The sequence below is a fragment of the Cherax quadricarinatus genome, chromosome 41 (genome assembly GCF_038502225.1).
Source record: "Cherax quadricarinatus isolate ZL_2023a chromosome 41, ASM3850222v1, whole genome shotgun sequence".
NCBI classification, from domain to species: Eukaryota; Metazoa; Arthropoda; class Malacostraca; order Decapoda; family Parastacidae; genus Cherax; species Cherax quadricarinatus.
The window spans coordinates 8178240-8200693 of NC_091332.1; the positions used below are offsets into that span (position 1 = coordinate 8178240).

The following is a 22454-nucleotide window of genomic DNA, read 5'->3' on the forward strand; positions in this document are numbered from 1 at the left end:
ACTTGTCCTATTTCCTGACAAACCTAGTACCTACCTCCCAGCAAACTTTTTCAGTAGATCTGCAGGTGTACTGTAATCTATGTACTGAGTGTACCATTACGATTCCTTTGAATTTTCACTGGGAAATATTTCGCCATGGTTGGGGTACGAGTGTTAAATTTATTCCTTCACAAATGTACTATTGAATGTTGGTTATTCGAATATATCTATCCATCTACCTCTCTCTCTCTCTCTCACACACACACACACACACACACACACACACACACACACACACACACACACACACACACATATATATATATATATATATATATATATATATATATATATATATATAATATATATATATTATGTATATATATATATATATATATATATATATATATATATATATATATATATATATATATATATATATATATATATATATATATATATATTATGTATATATATATATATATATATATATATATATATATATATATATATATATATATATATATATATATATATATATATATAATGTGTGTGTGTGTGTATGTATAATCACATTAAATGTTCCAAGTCGGACAGAAACGTTGTCGTAAGCGCCTCTCTTCTATGTGCTGGTTATTTGTGTATTATTCCAGTCACAGTATTGTACCTTTTTGTTCTCTATTTCTGGAGAAACGAAAATAATCTTAGTTTCCATTATAGACTTTATTCGTTTATTCCACATGATTTTACCAGACAATTATAAATTTATATAGTAATTAAATAAGCATATAATTATATTTATCCACTGGTAGAAAATTATTAATATATATACTAGGTTAACCCTGCTAAGACCAAGAAATCTGTTGAATTGTATTCCTGGAGGACTGAAGCGAAAAATTTATTTCAACAATTTGTCTTTATACGATAAGCAGATTTAAACAGAGGTGCCTTAATGCTGGTGATGTGCTCTTGATCCAAGGAACTGGACTTATCCCTACACTTGGATCAATCCTGATTGTTCCCCATATCCCAAGCATAATGTGACCCCTACGGGTTTAGTCCTTCCCTCTGATTAAAGATTAATAAAAATAACATTTAAACACTAGTTATCAATTAACAAAATGTATATTATTAAATATATCATAATTTTATAGTACAAATTATACAACAATGCTCTCATTGCTTATTTTATATATCGTACATGAAACAAGCAAGAATATGAATGTGTACGTGCTTATTTTTAATAATTCATGCCTCAAATATCAGTACAACAATGCACGAAACCTAGCAAATATATGAAAACAGTCTATTCACACCCTTGTTAGAGCAGATGATGTGGTAGGCTTGGGCAACGTCACAGGGCTGACGGGCGGCGTGGCACATTTTAACGAAGGATTCTGGATGAACCACAAAGGAGCATCTGGAGCGAACTCCCAGAAGTGCCTGACACTTCACAACTTTTCTTACTGTGATACTCTTATAGTTGAAGGGAGAGATGGTAGGTGTTCGGCACTGCTTGTCCTCTTGCCAAGATGACACCAGCTCCTGAAGGCTGGAAGCATTCGTTCCCGATGGTGTAAACCAGTCATTACCAATTTCACCATCATAAGTCCCTAGAAGACCTGCAATGTGACTGAAGATCCAGCCAGACACGTCCACGGATACCACACGTTCTTGGCGGAATACTCGGACTGTCATGAAAGGTAAAATTATATTGACTTCTCGGGAGGTCTTGTGAACAGTGACTTCACCTGCAGTTGTTCGCTGTCTGCTCATCTCTTGCCCGTTGATGTTAACACTGAAGTCTGGCTTAATAGACACGGTAGTGGAGCCAGTAGAGAAGGTGATATGTGCTGGGGCTGCGGGTTGTGGATGGGCCATGGTAAGCTTGTTGTTGGCATATACAGCCAAGACAACCTGGCACGGTGAACGAGGTGCACGAAGCAGAGCGCCATCAAAAGTAAGAATCTCTGTGTCACTGACAACCATGGCTGTGCGGTTGTAAGGAGGCAGCAAGTCTGTCTTGTGGCGGGGCAGCAACGTGTAGTATGCCCAGATACAATTATTTATGTTTACAGGAAAGGCATAGAATGGCCATGACACTATTTTATCAAGACTTTTCAGGGGATTTGATGACAATGCTTCTGCTGCTTGACTGATTGAAAATGTTGGATAAGGCAGAGGAATATTCGCCTGCAAATGACCATCATGAATGTTGACCTTAATTAAAAGGTTTTTGATAAAGATTCGAATAATTTCGTTCCTTAAATCAGTAATTCCTCCTTCCTGAAATAAAAGATAAAAATCATACTACATTTACTTATCAGGCATGTAGGACGTATCTTTAATGCTTCAAAATCTGATCATATAACATTTCGATTAAATAAAAAATACACATTAAAATTTATATTTATAATACAAAGCATGCACATAAAAATCTATTTTCTGCCCTCTTTTCCTGCGCTACCTACCAAATCAAGATATTTATTTATCCACGTTAAGTATTTGCTGACAGTTACAGTGCTGATGAATTTTACGCGAATTTCGTCAAGATCATGCTGGAGGGTATGCTTCACCTTGTCCACCCCCTGCTGAATGGCATCATACTCCTCCGGGTATCGCTCAACTAAGGTCTCTACTTCAGTTTTGAGCATCCGGAAGAGGCTAGTCTCTTGCATGTGTTCCACTAGGTGATGCACGGCCTCTGGCACCTCACCAGACTCCACACAACGTGCAGCCTTCACCAAAACTTGGAAGAAAAGTAAGATAAATGTGGAATGTTTATTTTATACTAAACGTTCAAATAAATTATTGCAAGAACAGTTTTTGCAAATGCAGTGCTCAATGCCCTACGGCACTACTTCTCTCAAATGTCATTTGGCCTGATTTATATTAGGTAAGTTGGTAGGCTATAAATTTAGCTATTAACAGAAGGATAATCGAACCTTCATCACTTCTTATGCTGAATACCCATACGGGTTTAACTCTTTTCTTAAATGTCGAAATGGCTGTCGAAGAATCACTGTTTGTTCCATAATTTTTTTTATTATTTACCCGCCACCTGCCAACATTTTTAAATGAAAAGTTTTACCCTAGGATAAATATATAAAATATATTAATTAACAAAAAAAGAAAGACGATTTTCAGAAAATGATTCATTTTCATATTCAAAACGTCTCATGTGACTCATGATTACAAGTTTTGGTTGAAACATTAACATACTCTTTCAAGAGAGACGAGTGACAACAAATGCAAATTATCTATGAAATCTAATTCGATTGCTTTTAATGCACGTTTCAAAATAAATTATTATATACTAAAAATAAAAGGCCGGAGAACACGAACAACTGAGCACAGTTGTACTCTTGAAGCCATAAATAAGTAAAGCATATCAAAAATAATACATAAATAATGTATAATTGCACACCCACACACACACACGAACCAGCACCCAACTTGCAAACAAATCGGTGAGCACATGCACAAATCACAGACCTCTTGGCTACTAGCCCAAAGTAGCCCTGAGTACTGTACCTTGTGTTGTCAACTGAATAGCGTGGTAGCACTCAGAGTATATGTCGTCGATCAGCTTAGAGAGAACAGCCTCGCAGTAGTGCTGCAGCTGGGCCACCTCCATGAACACCAGCAGGTAAGCCTGCCACACGGCCTGTGTCCAGGCACCACCCAGCAGCGCACCCACCAGGTCAGTGCCAGGAGCTAGATCATCACTCACCAGGTCACGGTAAATGAGAACCAATTCCTTCTTAGTTTCCTGCACAAGCACGAGTAAACGGTGCCTCGGGGAGGTGCTGCCATCGTGGAGATCTGCTACAACGTCATGGTAAAGCTTCTTCACCCACAGTGTGCACCAGTTTAATACGTTATCCAGCTCCTCGAACACTGCTAACTGTCAGCGACAAGTAAACAATGAACAGAGAAACAGTACTAAGAAACAATATGAACAAAAGGCAGCATGAACAAAAAATGTAAACAAAGAAATATGAACAAAAAAGCAGTGTGAAGAAAATGTATCAGCCGCTTAAGGTACGTATTCTGGAAAACAAACAAATCGATGATTTTCACTCTCAGTAATGTTGAATGTTCAGATATGACAAAACATTTGATGTACTGTTATTGCAGTGTATCAGCAACCACTAATGTTCTCAATATTGCACTAATAGTAGGTTAGGCCTATCTAATTCCCCGAAAATAATGATTACAGAATAATCTACACATACCATATTATTTATTTAGTATATGGAAGGCACCTGCAATTTTTTTTTAATGTAGTCTTAAAAAGCATCGTTTGTGTTGCACCTCACCTTTACTTGGCCGTAATTGGGATTCAAGCCAATGTCAGCAGTTATCATCATGGGTGAAGCTAGCAAGAAGCGCCCTATCATGATCCTGGTTTCATCAGACTCCTCGGTTGCAAGCACAGATAGGCTCGCTTCCCAGGTCTTCCAATTCTGGTTTCCAACCTTGAGGAGGTAAATCTCGCCGCCTCGTTTGCTGGAAATTAACTCGATGAAGAATGGTCTACAGAGTTTGGCGTGAATGTCATAACTTCCGAGTGGAAAATTGTGAGTCACAGCCTTGACAATGAAGCCGTCACACTCAGGATCATCTGGCGTCGCCACACCAGCGATATCTACCACTGCAACTTCCTCGCTCACCACACGGAAAGCCAGTGTTGCATCTCCGGTAGGTATTTTATCGTATTTAGCCAAAACTTGGAATAATTCTGGCGACGAGGGAGTCTTCTGGAACTTCACATCAAAGCAAACTGTATGCGAAGCATAAGCTGCCATTATAGTGACCATGGGACTCTCCTTCAGTAACTGAAAAATAAAGGCTTTTTGTTGAGGAATTCTTGGATATTTTATTGCTTAGCTCGTCTTAAATTTTCAGGATCATTGTTCTCAAAACATGGTTTCAAAGACATTTTTTTTAATATTTCTGTACCTTATTCTTTTAGTTAGGCCTTTTTCAATTAAAAAAATCAGCAAAACTAAATTACTGTAACTCCCTAAGCAGTAATAATAATAATGTGTTAAATGCTTACGGCTGATGTTAAGTGAACCACGACCTTCATACTGTCTGGTGATGGTCTGAATGACTCGAGAGTAGCTATAAACATGTTTTCTGGGTCGGGGAATACATCCAGCTCAACCTTGCCCCGAAGAACGTTGTGCTCACCACTGTGCTGAATATTAAATATCATGTTTTTACTGAAGCTAGGATGATTGAGACGACCTTCATATGTGAAGTTGTATTGCGTATCATTAATGAAGTGATTCTTTATGGCCGTGAGCTCATATTTGGACTCGCTTTCATGCTTTTTAGGGTACAACCTTAGAGTGAACTCCGAAGAAGAGTATTCTGCTTCAGCCTGCATTGTGCGGGAGGGAAATTGAAGAAGGAGAGAGTGGCTTCCTGGTGTAGCTTCTTGGTAACTCAAGAGGTAGGTACCATTTCTAGTGAACTTATTTATGTACGGGGATCTTTGAGAATTAATTAATTGAAAGAGTAGATTCACTTCATCCTTAACAACTGTCATATCAATTCCACAATTCAGAGATCTAATTCCGCCTTCCTGGTGCAGTAACATGTCCCAGCTGAAGAGGGTAAGAGGTGGACTCCCTCCCACCATACACCTGCCACTGGAGGAATCCACTTTGTTTCTCGCTTCAAAATCAATAACCAGAGACGGCTCCACTACTGACGTCCTGAGACTTAACTACGTGAAAAGAAAGGTATTTTATATATTAATTAATTATGTTTAGCCTTTTCACTGAGTCCTGCGACCTCACTAAGTCTCCAATAAATGTCGTTTCGTCGTAAAAAAAATTAAAGTACTTTCTCACATGAACTTTTCGTTACATTTTTATAAGATACATTAACCTTTCCCTACCCAACACAAACTGTCCTTGAAAACATCATTAGATAGTGATAAAATGTTTTATACATAATATCTTGAGTTATTATTATTATTATTAGTAGTAGTAGTAGTAGTATATTCAGAGACGTGTCAAGTTCAATAAGGTCAAAAAGCATATGCATCTTACATTGTAACAAAAGGAACACCGTATATCAAGATTATTTTCAATCATTAGGCTTGTTGAACATCTTTGCATGCTGGAGTACTTGTGTTTCATGAACACCTTACTAATTTTTATTGGCTTCACAAAATCACAGTGGTGCTAGTTTTTATTTTCTTAGATAAATGTGTCTACAATACTTAGAGAAAATTTTTAAATATTTACCTTTAAGAAAGCAGCTTGCTCCTGGGATGTAATGAGTGTTTCAACCTCTGCTTTAAGAGTCGTGTTCTCATCTTCTGGTGACATGAAATGTATCTCAGACTCAAACTGAAAACTGTGTTGATTATCAAGCTCTTTCAAATCTAAGATACTGGTCAAGTGGTAGTGTTTATTCTCCAAGCTCTTGTAGTGAACGAGGGTGTTCATCCTCGTGTCAGAGGCTTGACGATGAACTTCGTTACTTGCGCTTACCATGAACATTGCCTGAGTTGGTGTAGTTACCTCGATGTTCATTCCACATAATAAGGGGCAGTGGCTGGCTGCATTTACTTCAGTCTTATAACTGTAAGTCAATCCCATGTAGGTTACGCTTCCACTGCAATAAGAAACCTTGTGATTAGATGATCTGATCGTATCGGAAACAAGAATAGAGTAAAGATAATCTGCCTAATATTAAATGTGGAAAAAACGGATTCTGAATAAACTTGCATTCTATAAACACTTTATGAACATGGAGTAATACATTATTTATGTTCTTGGACATTTACCACAATTTACTGATCATCTGACCATATTAAAATAGATGAAACTGATATTTAATTTTTTTCGATTATTTTCTGTGAACGTCATGGGAGAGGTGACTGAAAAACATGGAAGAGGTAAGGTAAGGAAGGCTTACTGGACTGAGGCTTGTGTGGGAATGGAGGAGCTTGTGACTAGCGTGGCGTCGCAGCTCACCTTCTTGCTCGAGTTGCGATCACTGTCCCAGTATAACTCACCAGTCACTCGCTGGTGCTCCATGTCAACGTCAACAAAACTCTTCACTCGTCGAGCCCATGAAGTATTTGTCAACAATACCGTATTCATATTATAATAAGCAATATTATTCTTTATGACTATTTCGAGCTTATGTTGAATTATTTCCGTTATGTATAATTTAGATTCAATGGATGTCTTTTGAGGTGACTCGAGACCTAGATTAAAGTCTATATCGAATAGCGATTCACGATGGTTCTTTAATTCGAAGGAAAATTGTTGCTTATTTCTGGCAGAGATAATGATTGTGGAAATTCTGACAAGTCCACTGGGGAGAGCATCAACCATAATATGAGCTTGGAGGTGCACAACAGCCTGGGTGATCAAGACTAGTAGTGGACCCTCTACCTGCATAATAACTGAGGTACCGTGCTTGAACGCAGCCGCGAACAAATAACGATATGGTCCTAGCACTTCGATCTTGCTCTCAAATTTGATGGCTCTTATGTATTCCGGAATATCTAACTGCAAAGAAAGTTTGTTTTCATTAACTAAATGTTCAATATTACTGCTATTTGAATAATAGGGAAGAGTTTTGCATTTCAAATTGTAATTTCACTGTGTGAGTGTACATATGAAAGTGTAACAATGCATTTCTAGAATAACAGAACTTGTTATTGTTGCTTCTTTTCTCTCCACTTACCTCCAGTTTGGCTTTGTATTCTTCCATAAGGCTGAAAAAGACGTCCAAATGAAGGATTTTGTTGTTGTCGTGGATGCGCACAGCCTGCATAGTCAAGCCCATTTTGTACTCACCATATAATAAGTCACTAGAAGCTTTATATCCATCACTACCAATTCTGGCTGAAGTAAACTTAGGAAATGAGACAGAATATGCAACAACCCCACAATAAACCCACCTTACCCCCACATACAGCGGACAGAAGCTTAAATTCTTGCCCGTAATGCAGTACATACTAGTGACTTAATTTTGTGCTTACCAGTATTTTAGTACATGTAAACTACATTATTTATACCCCATACAGAAATAAAAATTGTATCGTACAGACACACCAGGAAGTATGTTTACACGTAAATTATACTAAGAAAGTATTAGTTGCCTGCAGATCCTTTATTTTGAGGGCATATCAGTGGGAGTTCAACAGCAAACGAAGTAGAATTGTGTAATACTGATACTATGAACAAAGCGACGGATAACTCACCAATAAGCGTAGTGCTGATGGGGTCATCAGTGCTCCGTATTGAGTGGGTGGCTTCAACAGATATTAAGTCGCCATGTCTTCGTACTAACTTAAAAGCAGATGAATACTCAGCCATGAGGAATGAGTCTCTTGTATGGCGCATGTAGGAGGTGACTTGCCAGCCTCCAACACCGGTGTGAAATTCGAACTTCTTAATCTTCGTTGGCAGCAGAACATATGAGGAGGTGTGCAGCACATTAATTCCAACTGCACAAGAATTATTTTAATTGTATTATGTATGAATAATGTATATTTATGATTATATGCAAAACCCACACCCACAGCCTAGGTGAGAATGTCTTAAGAGATAAAGGAAAGAACCTTGGGATCACAATCAAGACACACTTCAGTTACATCTCCCATAATTTTGTCTTTCCAGGGAATGCAAATTCGGTGCGTTCTGCCTATCTTCGTAGTAAAAGTTTCTGATATATTCTGTATATTTTCCAGTGCATTTAAATATTTTTAAGTATTTATACCTCTTCATAAGAAGCTAAGAATTCTATCAGCTTTACTGCGAACTCGATCAAGGTAATTTCGAGCTGCATCGATTAGGACCTATCTCCCGCTTTATAAATGGGTATCACATTTGCCATTCTCCACTTATTTAGTACTATACCCGTTTGTGGTCATCTGTTGAAGAAGCCTAATAATAGTTTGCTAAATTCCTCCTTACATTCCTTTAGAATCCTTGAAAACACCTCATCAGGGCCCGGTGACTTTCTCGGCCTCAGTCTATCTAGTTGTCTAAAGACGATGTCGCTGGTGACTAATACTTCGTAATTATTTTCGTCCTAACCAGTATAGTTATTGATTTCGGGGATCTCGTTTATGTCTTCTTGTGTAAGAACAGAGAGGAAATAAGTTTTAAAAATGGTACATATTTCTTTGTTACTATGTACGATGATCTGAATTACATTTAAGTGGTTTTTATCTCTTCCCTAATCTTATTCCTATATACCTGAAAGAAACCCCTTTGGATTGGTCTTTGATTCTCTCGCTACTTTAGCTATACATTTGAATGTACTTATCCTTTACAGTGATTATCTTTGGCAAAAGATTTTAAAGAGAAAATGTTACTTACCCTCAAAATTAAAATCAAAGTAATTCCTGAAGTCATTCTTCGTTCTTAGTAAAATATCATATGAATTTTCAGGCTCTCTGAACTTTTTTATGAACTTGCCCTCCAGAATCTGTGATGCAGGATAAAAATCCCTGTTTCTTCCGATATGCATTTTCAATTCATATTCCTCCTTAGCCAACGATGACACTGTTTTATAATGTACTTTCACCCCCTTGGTCATCTCGGTTTCTCTCGATCTGTATTTTGCAAAAGCTTCGATGTCTGTTTGATCTTCGTTGTTGGTAATGGTGGTCCATAAGCCGCTGCTGACAGAGGAAGACTCAAGCGTGGTAGAGACTAAGTAGGTCTGCTCTTGCTTAGTGCAAGAGAGTGTTACATCAACCATCCTTGATGTCCTGGACCCTATTGTTTCAATTTTTGCAGTCAACATTTTACTACCTCTCATAGTTTGAGTGACAGTATTTATGAGGTATCCTTTTATGGAAGCTTCAGCCTTCTGAATATACACCTTGGCAATAGACGGTGCACCTAGAGGTAGGACATTACTGCGAAAGATATCAGGTACTTGCAGTTCATAACAGAACTCGAGACCCAACATGGGTTCAAGACTGGTAACACATGACTGATGTGTCACTCTAATGTCTCGCAATGAGGATGGTGTCACCTTGGTGTCTGGTGTACCTTCGATACTTTTTATTAAATATACCTCACTCTTTATATTAATTAGTTCCATTTTCTCTGGGAGTTCTAAGTGAAGCTCCTGCTCTCTACTGTTCTTATCTCTAATTTTAAGTAAAACACCAGTGCTGCTTGAACCTGTACTGTTCATCTCGAGGCCAAGTTTTCCAAGAAAACAATCAAATCCAACAAAAGCCTTTGCTTGCAAAGATAAGCTTGGAATGATCTTCATTGTGTTGTTAGAAATTTTGAAGTTTAATAAGTCGGATAAATTAAGTTTAGACACTATAGTCATTCCAAACACTCCAATTCCCTTTAATTTCATCTTGACAGGTGTACCTTGGATGGTAGGGAAAATGTAGTCTAGTGAAACCTGAGCTGTGCGAGCAGACTCAGTCTCAAGGTTCATCATTTGTTTAATAAATTCTTCAAGATATGAGGGAAGAACATTTACCACATATTGTTTTATAACATCTTTAAGGTTTGACGTTAAAGAAACAAAATATATGTCTTGTCCCAGAATACGTGCAAATATATCAGCTCTAGGAACTTTCATCTTAGCTCCATCATATATCTTGTTTAAAAAGTTTGATATCGCAGAAAATTCAGTTGATATTTTCTTTCCAGTAGAGCGATCCAGGGACATCATGTTTACGCCCTCATTATTTTTGAATATTGAAATTAAATATTCAAAAAAGTTCACGCTAGAAGCCTTATGTAAGTAACCATCGGGACCAAACACTTCCTCAATGACTGGTTCTAAACCTTCAAATCGAACGCCAACTTCGCCAATGTTCATTGAGAATCCTTCTAAGGCAGCAGAGAGGTTGAAGTCAATGGAGCGAGGGATAAAGGATCCCGGGGCGTAGATGATGTTGGACTCTAAACCAGCGCCAATGCCCAAAGACTGGGAGAAGTAAGACAGATCTATGTTGCGAGAATATTTTCTGATGTCTGTCTTAAAATTTCTGGGAATGGCGATATTTGACAAATAGTATCTCAGTTTCTCTTTTTCAGGAGAATTGGACTGTTGAATATTGTGCAGATGACTCAGGATAAATGCACGAACTGAAATATATAAAATAAAAATATAGCAACGTTTACTTAATGTAATGCTGTAATATTACAGATAAAATGGAAGCTTTTGTGTTATAGGCAAAGCAAACACTGGATATATACGTATGATATTGCTCTCGTGTTTTTTTTTACAAAGGATGATGAATATCAAAGTTAAATTATATAATACCAAATTTACGATCATATGTAGTTAATCATAAAGCAGGGAATACCTTGAGTGTTTTTCTCCTTAGATATCTTCGTAATAATGTTCTTAATATCCTCATCTAGTGCGCAGGAAATTGCTACGATGTAAGATGCAATACGAACTTCAGTAGTCTCAGTGGGATCAACTGCTATACTCATGAGCTGCTTGGTCACCTATTTTAATATGGAGGATAAATAAACAATAATTTAAATCTGATGTATATATGTAAACATTTTTTCAGCATGAGTGATACTTTGGAGAATTACTTACGGGCTGGTTGCAATTTGCCTGCCTGAAGGCTTGAACAACTGCAACTCGGATCCTGGTACTGATGTTCTCCGTCTTCAAGCACTTCAAAATTGATTTAACTACATTTGGTGCCATCACACCCATGTTCCCTAGAGCCTTGAGAGTTGTTAATGCTTCCTCCCGAATCTCATCTGCGCTAGAGGGAGCACACTGGTAGTGAAGCTTATTACTTAAGGCTTCAGCCAGACTCCTAACTGGTTCTTCATCATGACAGTTACTATTGTGACGACAATAATTGTTCACCATGGAAGCAGCAGCTAAGGTAATATAGTTAGAAGATTGGGAAGATTCAAACAGAGGCATCAAAGCCTCTATAGCATGGATACATGGACGAGGCTGGAGGTAGAGAGCCGCAGCATAGAGGACAGCACGAAATCCTGTAATTTGTCCATTCAGAAGCTCATTCACAATAACTCTTACACCACCAGAGTCGTAAACGAATGCAACAATATCTAAATAGATGCTCTCGAGTTTCCTATTACCTTGACAAAAATGTTCTCTTCTAATTTTATTTAAAGTTTGTTCCACAGCCTCTTCAGGCACACGACGTAGGAGATGCACAGCCTTAGTCACCAGAGTAGCAACATCACGTTCAACAGCATCTTTTGTTTTCTTACAAATCTGGCTCATAATATGATCCAACTGGGCTACTAAGGACGGGTCTTTCTTGAGTGATTCATGATCATACAAGAGGCTCTTGCGGACCATATTATCTAGAGGTACTGTAAAATCGGTAGCAAACTGCTCGCTGGTTCCTGAGAGATATCTGAAGACAGACTCCTGTTTGGCTTCGACATGTTTATAGCTACCATAACTAGGTCGGACCACGTTCATATCCTCACAAGTGATGGTGAAGTAGAGTCCATTCCTAATTTCTTGTATGCACGTAGACTCAGACACTGCCAGTGGCAAAGGACCTCTGAGCCAGGGCACTTGGGTCTTAGCAGGGGTGGGGTAACGTTCCTTGCAGAGCCGATGATTCTTCTTCTTCTTCACAGTAACTTTCTCTCCTTCACTTTCTACTTCATATCGCGTTGGGCATTTTCCTACTACGTCTGTCTGTTGATAGATGATTAGTAAGAATTAGCATGCAAATTTTAAACAACCCAGATGAAAAACATACCTTATTTGTGTGTATGAATTGTTGTTCTGAGTTGGTTGGTTAATTGGGTTGAAATCCTATCGACTATAGGAAGGCCATTAAGGCTGCATATAGGCTATTAACCACCATTCAAGAATACTTTAACTGAGAATAATAAGGACGGTAACTGTGGGCTGCTACGGGAACTAGCAACAACACTCACAGCAAAAGGCATTCTTGAGCTTCCCCAGCGCTCGGACGTTATGTCCAAAGCTGGCGATGACTCCAAAAGGATCCTGTAGCGCTTGCTGCCTTTGCACCTCCTGGCATCGTCTGCTGCTATGCTGCTGCCACACCCTTCGAGCCCAGTGTGGACAGGGTTTGTGGCAGCCCAAAGTTCCTAGCTTTTCCCTCCGAGCCCCGTGGGGGCGGGGAATGGGGCTAAGCCTGGGGACAGCTAGTCCCAGAAGACGAGGAGGTACATGTACCTCCTCCCATGGCAGACATTGGTCTGAGACACTCCCGCGAAAGGGAGCCAAGGCCGGGCCACCACTTGGAAAATTTGGAAAAGGCCTGGGCCGAGCGATTTTACCGGCGAATCTACAAAGAAGAATGCTGCGGGAAGATCTGATCAAGCTATATTAAAGAGCAACAAGTGTCTACTAAAATTCGACTGCAGTAAATGAAAAGTAACGACGAAAACAGGTGAAGCTTACCAGGAAACTAATAGATTCGGAAAGAGAAAAAGACCTGTGAATGGACATTACACGAAACCTCTCGCCTGAGGCGTACATGAAAAGGGAACATGATGGAATCCAACAGGAGAGAATATGATGGCTTACTGATAATGGTGTAAGAAATGGTGGAAGATCAATGAAGAGAACACTTTAAAAGATAAGTAAATGCAACGAATGAGTTCTTAAAGATAACGAGATACTGATACGAATGTTATTGCAAGGAGAGAGAGATTACGGACTCTAAACAATAAACAATATTACTTTGTGGTGGCGAAATGGTAAACAGAAAGAAGAGTTAAAATAAATCACTCTGTCAACTGAAAACATATTTTTTTTTAATAACTCCTGTCTTCAACATGTGAGTCCTAAATCTGCTGTTATCCCGCCGTGGCGTATTTCAAAGCATAGCACAATCTAGGGTATACTACAACCTTCCCTTTCCCCGCTCCATCTATTCCCCAGGATGCGGGTAAAGCCTACTCACTGTATACGTGAACATAGGCAACAGGTTTAAACTAACATTTCCACGTCTCTACCCCTCAGGATCAAATCTTTTGAGCCGAAGGCTCTACCCTGAGAAACGAATTTTCTTATACCTGCTCCTTTCAATATATTCAAGATCCATCATTATATAAATGTGCATTATGATTACCGAGTTTACATTTACCTGATTAGATTATTTTTTTTATTATAAAATCAGCGATCTTTCTCAGTTTAAATCCCACATTGCTTGCTTGCTCCTGCAGACAGACGTAGATATCTGGTTGATAGATAACTGAGAATTATACCTGAGAATTATACTGAGAATTCTCAACTGCATCGATATAACTAATATTTAAAAAATACACCTTATCTTCAATATTGAAAAATCATGCGGCGTATTTCATAACTTACATGTATTACTGCATACCTCCGTTATTAGTAGTATGATTATTATAATTATTAGTAGTAGTAACAGTAGTACCTCAGTAATAATCATTCCTGAAATGGCGGAAAAAGATGGGAGTGAGTTCTGGAAGGCTGAGGCGACGCCCTTCTTAATGTTGATGGACCAAGTCTCGTCGTCAGGATGACTACACACATGCTGAACTCTGCCGTCGATCACCGCCACCAAGAGTGGGTTCCTCTCCAGGAACCTGGCAGCATCTGAAATGAAATATTTATATAAAGCGCTGAATCCGTTCGGGCCTACTCCCCGGACCCATGATGTGCCTCTGTAATGTTTTGAATACCACCAACAGGATAAGTATGAGGTGACTACCTGATAATGGACCTGATAATGGACCGATATAGTTGTAGGGGTAAGATTGTAATCATGAATACTGAGTTTATAGATTCATTCCGTCCTCCAACTTCAACAGAAACTATAGGGTTACAAACGCCGTTTGTAACAGAGGCCGTTATACGTAAACTTTGATTAACCTAGAACGCCTAATACAAAATCGTTGAAGCTGTTTAGATCATTCATATACCCACCCATTGAAAAACCTTCTCGAGGACGACCCCTACCCCGCCTTCCTTCCCCTACAGATTTATACGCTCTCCATGTCATTCTACTTTGATCCATTCTCTCTAAATGACCAAACCACCTCAACAAACCCTCTTCAGCCCTCTGACTAATACTTTTATAAACTCCACACTTTCTAATTTCCACACTTTGAATTCTCTGCATAATATTTACACACACATTGCCCTTAAACAGGACATCTCCACCGCCTCCAACCGCCTCCTCACTGCAGCATTTACAACCCAAGCTTCACACCCATATAAGAGTGTTGATACCACTATATTTTCATACATTCCCTTCTTTGCCTCCATAGATAATGTTTTTTGTCTCCACATATACCTCAACGCACCACTCACCTTTTTTTTCCTTCATCATTGCTATGGTTAACCTCATCCTTCATAAATCCATCCGCTGACACGTCAACTTACAAATATCTGAAAACATTCACTTCGTGTGTGTGTGTGTGTGTGTGTGTGTGTGTGTGTGTGTGTGTGTGTGTGTGTGTGTGTGTGTGTGTGTGTGTGTGTGTGTGTGTGTGTGGGTGTGTGTGAGGGTGTGTGCGGGTGTGTGTGAGGGTGTGTGTGTGTGTGCGTGTGTGTGTGTGTGTGTGTGCGTGTGTGTGTGTGTGTGTGCGTGTGTGGGTGTGTGTGTGCGTGTGTGGGTGTGTGTGTGCGTGTGTGGGTGTGTGTGTGTGTGTGTGTGTGTGTGTGGGTGTGTGTGTGTGGGTGTGTGTGTGGGTGTGTGTGAGGGTGTGTGTGTGGGTGTGTGTGAGGGTGTGTGTGTGTGGGTGTTGGTGTGTGTGTGTGTGGGTGTGTGTGTGTGGGTGTGCGTCCTTGTGTGTATGCATATATTTGTACGCTCGTGTGCACATGTCCGTGCGTGCGCCCTCGTGTGTGTATGTGCGCGCGCGCGCTAGTGTGGGTGTATGATCCACTTAATATTTGTATTTATAACTCATTACAATTGTGACCAGGTGTGGACGTATCAGTGGTTCATTACTTTGTAATTTGTTCATGACTGTAACCATGTATAAGAGTGAAGCTGATTCATTACCTCTGTAACTTGCCATGATTAGTGACCAGATCTACCTGGAGTTCATTACCTTTGTAACTAGTTCAGCTATCATAACTTTGGGGTCCAGTCACTGGACCCATTATGTACCTTTGTAATCTTTTGACTACCGCCCACAGGATGGGTATGGGGTGCATAAAGATATTAAACTAAAGTGTGTGTGTGTGTGTGTGTGTGTGTGTGTGTGTGTGTGTGTGTGTGTGTGTGTGTGTGTGTGTGTGTGTGTGTGTGTGTGTGTGTGTGTGGTGTGTGTGACTCAACAATCAATATTTGCACCAATAACTCATTACAGTTGTGACCGGGTGTGGAAGTGTGAATTGCTCATTACTCTATAATTTGTTCATGATTGTAGCCAAAGTATAAACGTAAGTAACCATTCTACAGAATTCATTACCTTTGTAACTTGTGAGCTCATTACCTTTGTACCTAGTTCAGCTATCAAAACTTTGGGGGCCCAGTCCCTGGACCCATTACGTACCTCTGTAATCTGTAAATACCTTTGTAACTTGTCATGATTGTGATCAGACTTACCTGGAGTTCATTACCTTTGTAAATTGTGAGTTCATTACCTTTGTAAATTGTGAGTTCATTACCTTTGTAAATTGTGAGTTCATTACCTCTGTAACTTGCTTAGCTATCAAAACTTTGGAGTCCAGTCCCTGGACCAATTATGTACCTCTGTAATCTTTTGACTACCGCCCACAGGATGGGTATGGGGTGCATAATAAACATATTAAACTAAAACTTCCATACTCCTCCTCTCCAATTTGATATCCCATTTTTCTTTATCTAAATCATTTGATACCCTCATCACCTTACTCTTTTCTATGTTCACTTTCAACTTTCTACATTTACACACTCTCCCAAACTCGTCCACTAACCTTTGCAACTTTTCTTTAGAATATCCCATCTCTCAGCAAAAAGTAACTGTGTTAATTCCAATTTTGTATTTGATTCCCAATAATTTAATCCCACTCCTCTCCCCAACACCCTAGCATTTACTTCTTTTACAACCCCATCTCTAAATATATTAAACAATCATGGTGACATTACACATCCCTGTCTAAGACCTACTTTTACCGGGAAGTAGTCTCCTTCTCTTCTACACACCCTAACCTGAGCCTCACTAATACTCTCACACTTGATTCAAAACTCCCCACACACTCACTCAACATTTCCCAAAACCTCTCTCTCTCTCTCCTCTACACTTCTCTCTTCTCCAGGTGCATATACGCTTACTATAACCCACTTTTCACATCCAACCTTTATTTTACTCTACATAATCCTTGAATTAATACATTTATACTCCCTCTTTTCCTGCCATAGCTTATCCTTCAACATTATTGCTACTCCTTCTTTAGCTCTAACTCTATTTGAAACCCCTGACCTAATCCCATTTACTTCTCTCCACTAAAACTCTCCCACCCCCTTCAGCTTTGTTTCACTTAAAGCCAGGACATCCAGCTTCTTCTCATTCATAGCATCCACAATCATCGCTTTCTTATCATTTGCACAACATCCACGCACATTCAGACTTCCCACTTTGACAAATTTTTTCTTCTTTTTAGTAATCTGTACAGGAAAAGGGGTTACTAGCCCATTCTTCCCGGCATTTTAGTTGACTTTTACAACACGCATGTCTTACAGAGGAAAGATTCTTATTCCACTTCCCCATGGATATAAAAGGAACAGTAATAAGAACAAGAACTATTAAGATAAAATCAAAGAAAACTCTGATGAGTGTGTATAAATAAACGTGTACATGTATGTGTAGTGTGACCTAAGTGTATGTAGAAGTTGCAAGACGTACCTGTAATCTTGCATATTTATGAGACAGACAAAAGACACCAGCAATTATACCATCATGTAAAACAATTACAGGCTCTCATTTTACACTCACTTGGCAGGACGGTAGTACCTCCCTGGGTGGTTGCTGTCTACCACCCTACTACCTACTATATAACTATATATATATATATATATATATGTGTGTGTGTGTGTGTGTGTGTGTGTGTGTGTGTGTGTGTGTGTGTGTGTGTGTGTGTGTGTGTGTGTGTGTGTGTGTGTGTGTGTGTGTGTGCTAAAAAGGTAAAACTTGTGATTTTGGCTTAAATAGCAACGCTACTCTTGCCGAATAAGGCAAGCGAAAATTTGTGTATGCAATAATTTCGCAAAAATCATTCTGAACCTAACGAAAAAAAGATACGCAGCCAGCCTTCAGGTAGGTGGTTATGAGCTTTTTATCTCATCCCCTGTATGCATCGGCCGACGAAAGATTTTTACAATGTTTAGAATTCGCAAAACAGGCGAAATATTCACAAACACTAATCTCAGGCCGAATGAGACTCGAACCTACGAACCTTTATTTATTTAATTTATTTATTTTTATTTATTTTGTCTTTGCAAACAGTACATTGAGATTTTGTATTTACAATAGTGGGTTGCAATGCAAAGAGAGCCTCTGTTATGCCTAGGCATTATGGACCAACTTAACATTATTGGCTTACAGACTACTTAACACTAAGGAGTATATCATAACTGTACAGTAGGATAGTAATTATTTCAGAGTTGTACAGTAGATTATTAATTATAAATGAATCAAAATTTGTATAAGACAAAAGATATATTCATATATTCGAAAATGCTTTTTGTGAAAACAATGATTCAATTATATTCCTGTCAACAATGGATAAAAGGTTCAAAGTGATTGTTTCAGTTATGATGTGGGAGTACATAGGTGAGTAAGTGTGTACTGAGTATTTAGCATTTAGTCTAGGGTGATTAAGTGGCTTTTGAGAAGAGTCTTAAATTGATTTTCAGACTGGGTACTTTAATATCTTCTGGTAATGAATTCCATATTTTGGGGGTCCTTATGTGCATAGAGTTTTTACACAGTGTGATATGGACACGAGGTATATCAAAAAGAGATCTGTGTCTTGTGTTGTGGTCATGTGTCCTGTTTAGGTTGGTGAGGAGAAGTTTGAGTGGAGGGTTTATATTTGCGTGTATTGTTCTGTGTATGTAGTAGGCACATGAATAAGTATGGATGTTCTTAATGGTGAGCAGATTCAGATTTTTGAAAATTGGTGGAGTATGCTGGCGGGAGTGGGAATTTGTTATCATTCTTACTGCTGCCTTTTGCTGGGTTATGAGGGTTTTAGGTGATTGGATGTTGTTGATCCCGATGCACAAATTTCATATGTAAGATAAGGGTATATGAGTGAATGGTACAGTGCCAGGAGAGCTGATTGTGGAACGTAGTACCTTATCTTTGATAGTATGCCTACAGTCTTGGAGATTTTCTTGGTGATTTGTTGTATGTGTCCGGAACTTAAGGCTACTGTCAAGGTGGATACATAGGAGTTTTCCCTCTGTGAGTCTTGTGACTGATGATCCGTTTAGCGTTATGTTAATTGGATCATTTGCAGCTTTATTTCCAAACTGAATGAAATAGGTTTTATCTGTGTTCAGGGTAAGTTTGTTAGTCATCATCCAGGCAGATATTTTCTGTAATTCGGCATTGACTGCGTCTGCTAGTATGACTGTGTTTGGGTGGGAAAAGACATATGTAGCGTCATCTGCAAATAATATGGGTTTGAGTAGCTGTGATGCATCCGGTAGATCATTGATGTAGATGAGAAAGAGGAGTGGTCCAAGGACGCTTCCTTGTGGGACTCCTACTGTGATGGTTGGGTGGAAGAGTTTGCATCATTTGCATACACATATTGAGCTCTGTTAATAAGGTATGATTTTAGGTAGTTGAGGGAGTGGCCTCTGATACCATAGTGCGTTAATTTGGAGTACAGCAGTTCATGGTCGACTGTATCGAAAGCTTCACTTAAATCAATGAAAATGCCCAGCGGGACTTCTTTCTTTTCAAGTGCGGTATATATTAGTTCTAGCATGTGTATGATAGCATCATTTGTGCTTTTATTATTCCTGAATCCAAACTGACAAGGGTTTAATATGTTGTGTGAGACGAGGTAGGAAGAGATCCGTCTATGAATTAATTTTTCAAAGATTTTAGAGAGCAGTGGTAAGTTAGATATTGGTCTATAGTTATTCAAGTCAGCTTGGACACCTCCTTTGTGGTTCGGAGTGACCCTCGCTATTTTGAGGATTGTTGGGAAGGTAGATGATTCAATGGATTTGTTAAAGAGCGTTGCCATAATTGGTGACAATACTTGAGAATCTTTTTTGTACATAAAAGCAGGCAAGTTGTTTATGTCTCCTGCCTTGTTTTTAAGGGTGTTTATGATGAGGGTAACTTATATGGGGTTGGTTGGAGCTAGGAATAGCGTATTTGGGTAGGTACCTATAAGGTAGTCTGATGGACAGGTGTTTGCGCTTGGTATTTTGTTTGCTAGATTTTTTCCTATGGTGAAGAAAACATCGAGTCTGTTCGCTGTTTCAGTAGGTGTGAGTAGGGGTTCATCTGATTTTGATAGTTTGATTGTTTTGTTTTTGGGTAACTTTTTAGTTCCAAGAATTTCAGATAGAGTTTTCCAGGTTTTTTATATCACCTTTGATGTTATGTAATCTATTTTCATAATACAATTTTTTAGACCTTATCAGGCTGGTAAGTGCTGACAAGTAACATTTAGACTGTTCTCTAGTTATTTGACCCATTCTATACTGTTTTTCATATTTGTGCTTTGTGTTAATGGATTTGAGGATGCTTGGTGTTAGCCAGTGATTATTCAGTCTCTTTGCTGTGATCTGTTTAGTTTTTTAGGGGCAATGTTTGTTATAGAGGCTTTGGGCTTTTTTTTAGAAATTTGTTTATACATTCATTCATATCTGTATGTGTTTCGAGCTCATTTTGCCAATCGATGTTATTCATAGCTGCTATAAAGTTGTTAACTGCTGTCTCGTTATGTAGTCTGAAGGTTACTTTAGTAATGTCTTGTGGCAGTTTGCCCAGATTAGTTATGAGAAAGGCTGGGTAGCGGTCTGTAGCGTTGTCTGTCATTATGCCTGATTTTAAAGGGGATATGGTGTTTGCCCAGATGTGGTCTTTTAAGGAGATGCTTGTCTCGGTGATTCTTGTAGGTTTAGATATTGCTGGTAGCAACAGGCAGTTACACATTGTGTTTGTGAATTCGGTTACTTGTGGGTCCTGGTCGTGTAGTATGTTTAATGTTGAAATCTTCTGTTAGTAGTAGGTGGTCTTTATTCATGTGTGCATCAGTAATCATGTTTCCTAGTTTTTCACTAAAATGGTAAATGTTTGACTGTGGTACTCTGTAGATGTTTATAACTATGAAGGTTTTTTGCAGGTCTTTTGATTTAAATTTGGCTATGATATATTCTCCATGTTCGTCCCTTGTGCAAGATTTATTGATACATTCGAGTTGATTTGAGTAGTATATAGCTGTTCCTCCCCCTTGCTGGTCTGTTCTACAGTATGACCATGTAGCCAGGAATGGTATAGACATCTGTAATATCAGGCTTAAGCCAGGTTTCTGTGAGTGTGATGATTGATATATTGGAATGAAGGGAATTGAGTAATGCTGTGGCCCGGTGGCCTGGTGGCTAAAGCTCCCGCTTCACATACGGAGGGCCCGGGTTCGATTCCCGGTAGGTGGAAACATTTCGACACGTTTCTTTACACCTGTTGCCCTGTTCACCTAGCAGCAAATAGGTACCTGGGTGTTAGTCGACTGGTGTGGGTCGCATCCTGGGGGACAAGATTAAGGACCCCAATGGAAATAAGTTAGACAGTCCTCGATGACGCACTGACTTTCTTGGGTTATCCTGGGTGGCTAACCCTCCGGGGTTAAAAATCCGAACGAAATCTTATCTTATCTTAAGGATCTGACATTGTAGTTAAAGATGGTTATGTTATTGTTTGCACTGAGTAATGTCTTTGCTTAGTCTGCTGTATAGTAATTACAGTTGCTGTTTGATTCGTGTAATTCATTTTGTAAAAAGTTTACATCAGGAACTATGCCTGTAATCATAGGATGAGAGTAATTTTACAAACTAGATTTTCTGAGTAAAATAATATAAGATTTATATTGAATCTACAACTAGACTTATGAATAAGACTCCGTGACTATTCTAAAACTTGTAAAAAATTAAAAGAAAAAGTGATTATTACAGAATAGATAATTCAGTTATACACTTAAATCCCATGAAGGTAGTAGAGGTAGAGATGGAGTCATTCACGGTTGGTGTAGTCGAGTCGCCTTGGTTGGTGGGTGAGGGTGAGTCGGCCATGTTTGTTGTTGGTGATGCGTCGCTCTGGGTGGTGAGGGGGATGGATGGGGCGCCGGCGTCCTGCTGGGTCGTCTTATGGAATAGTCGATTTCTAGGTGCTGCCTTGCTGTTCTTAGTGCTGTTTCTTCTATGAGTTGGTCTTATAGTAGTACAGGAGTTGCTGTGGTTAGATGAAGAAACTAAATTAGTTAAGAGCTTGGAGTAGGTAGTCGTCTGGCAGCTGGGCTGTGCTTGGAGTTTG

The 22454-nt window shown here is 39.1% G+C and overlaps 1 protein-coding gene across 4 annotated transcripts in view; it reads right to left on the minus strand.

Annotated features, from left to right (window-relative positions):
• Nucleotides 1-687: 687 nt before the first annotated feature.
• LOC128695792 (vitellogenin-like) overlaps nt 688-22454 on the minus strand; it is a 37403-nt gene continuing 15636 nt past the window's right edge. For 2 of the 4 annotated variants that reach the window (XM_053786634.2, XM_053786633.2), the window contains exons 3-15: nt 14378-14559; nt 11557-12654; nt 11312-11459; nt 9345-11090; nt 8222-8467; nt 7702-7862; nt 6922-7523; nt 6246-6618; nt 5045-5719; nt 4302-4820; nt 3514-3886; nt 2451-2728; nt 688-2265 (exon numbers count right to left, since the gene is read on the minus strand). In XM_053786634.2, coding sequence (XP_053642609.1) covers nt 1264-2265; nt 2451-2728; nt 3514-3886; nt 4302-4820; nt 5045-5719; nt 6246-6618; nt 6922-7523; nt 7702-7862; nt 8222-8467; nt 9345-11090; nt 11312-11459; nt 11557-12654; nt 14378-14559 — 7403 coding nt within the window. In that variant the 3' untranslated portion in view covers nt 688-1263. The remainder of the gene's footprint in view (nt 2266-2450; nt 2729-3513; nt 3887-4301; nt 4821-5044; nt 5720-6245; nt 6619-6921; nt 7524-7701; nt 7863-8221; nt 8468-9344; nt 11091-11311; nt 11460-11556; nt 12655-14377; nt 14560-22454) is intronic. The other 2 variants (XM_053786636.2, XM_053786635.2) reach the window with 2 other exon arrangements.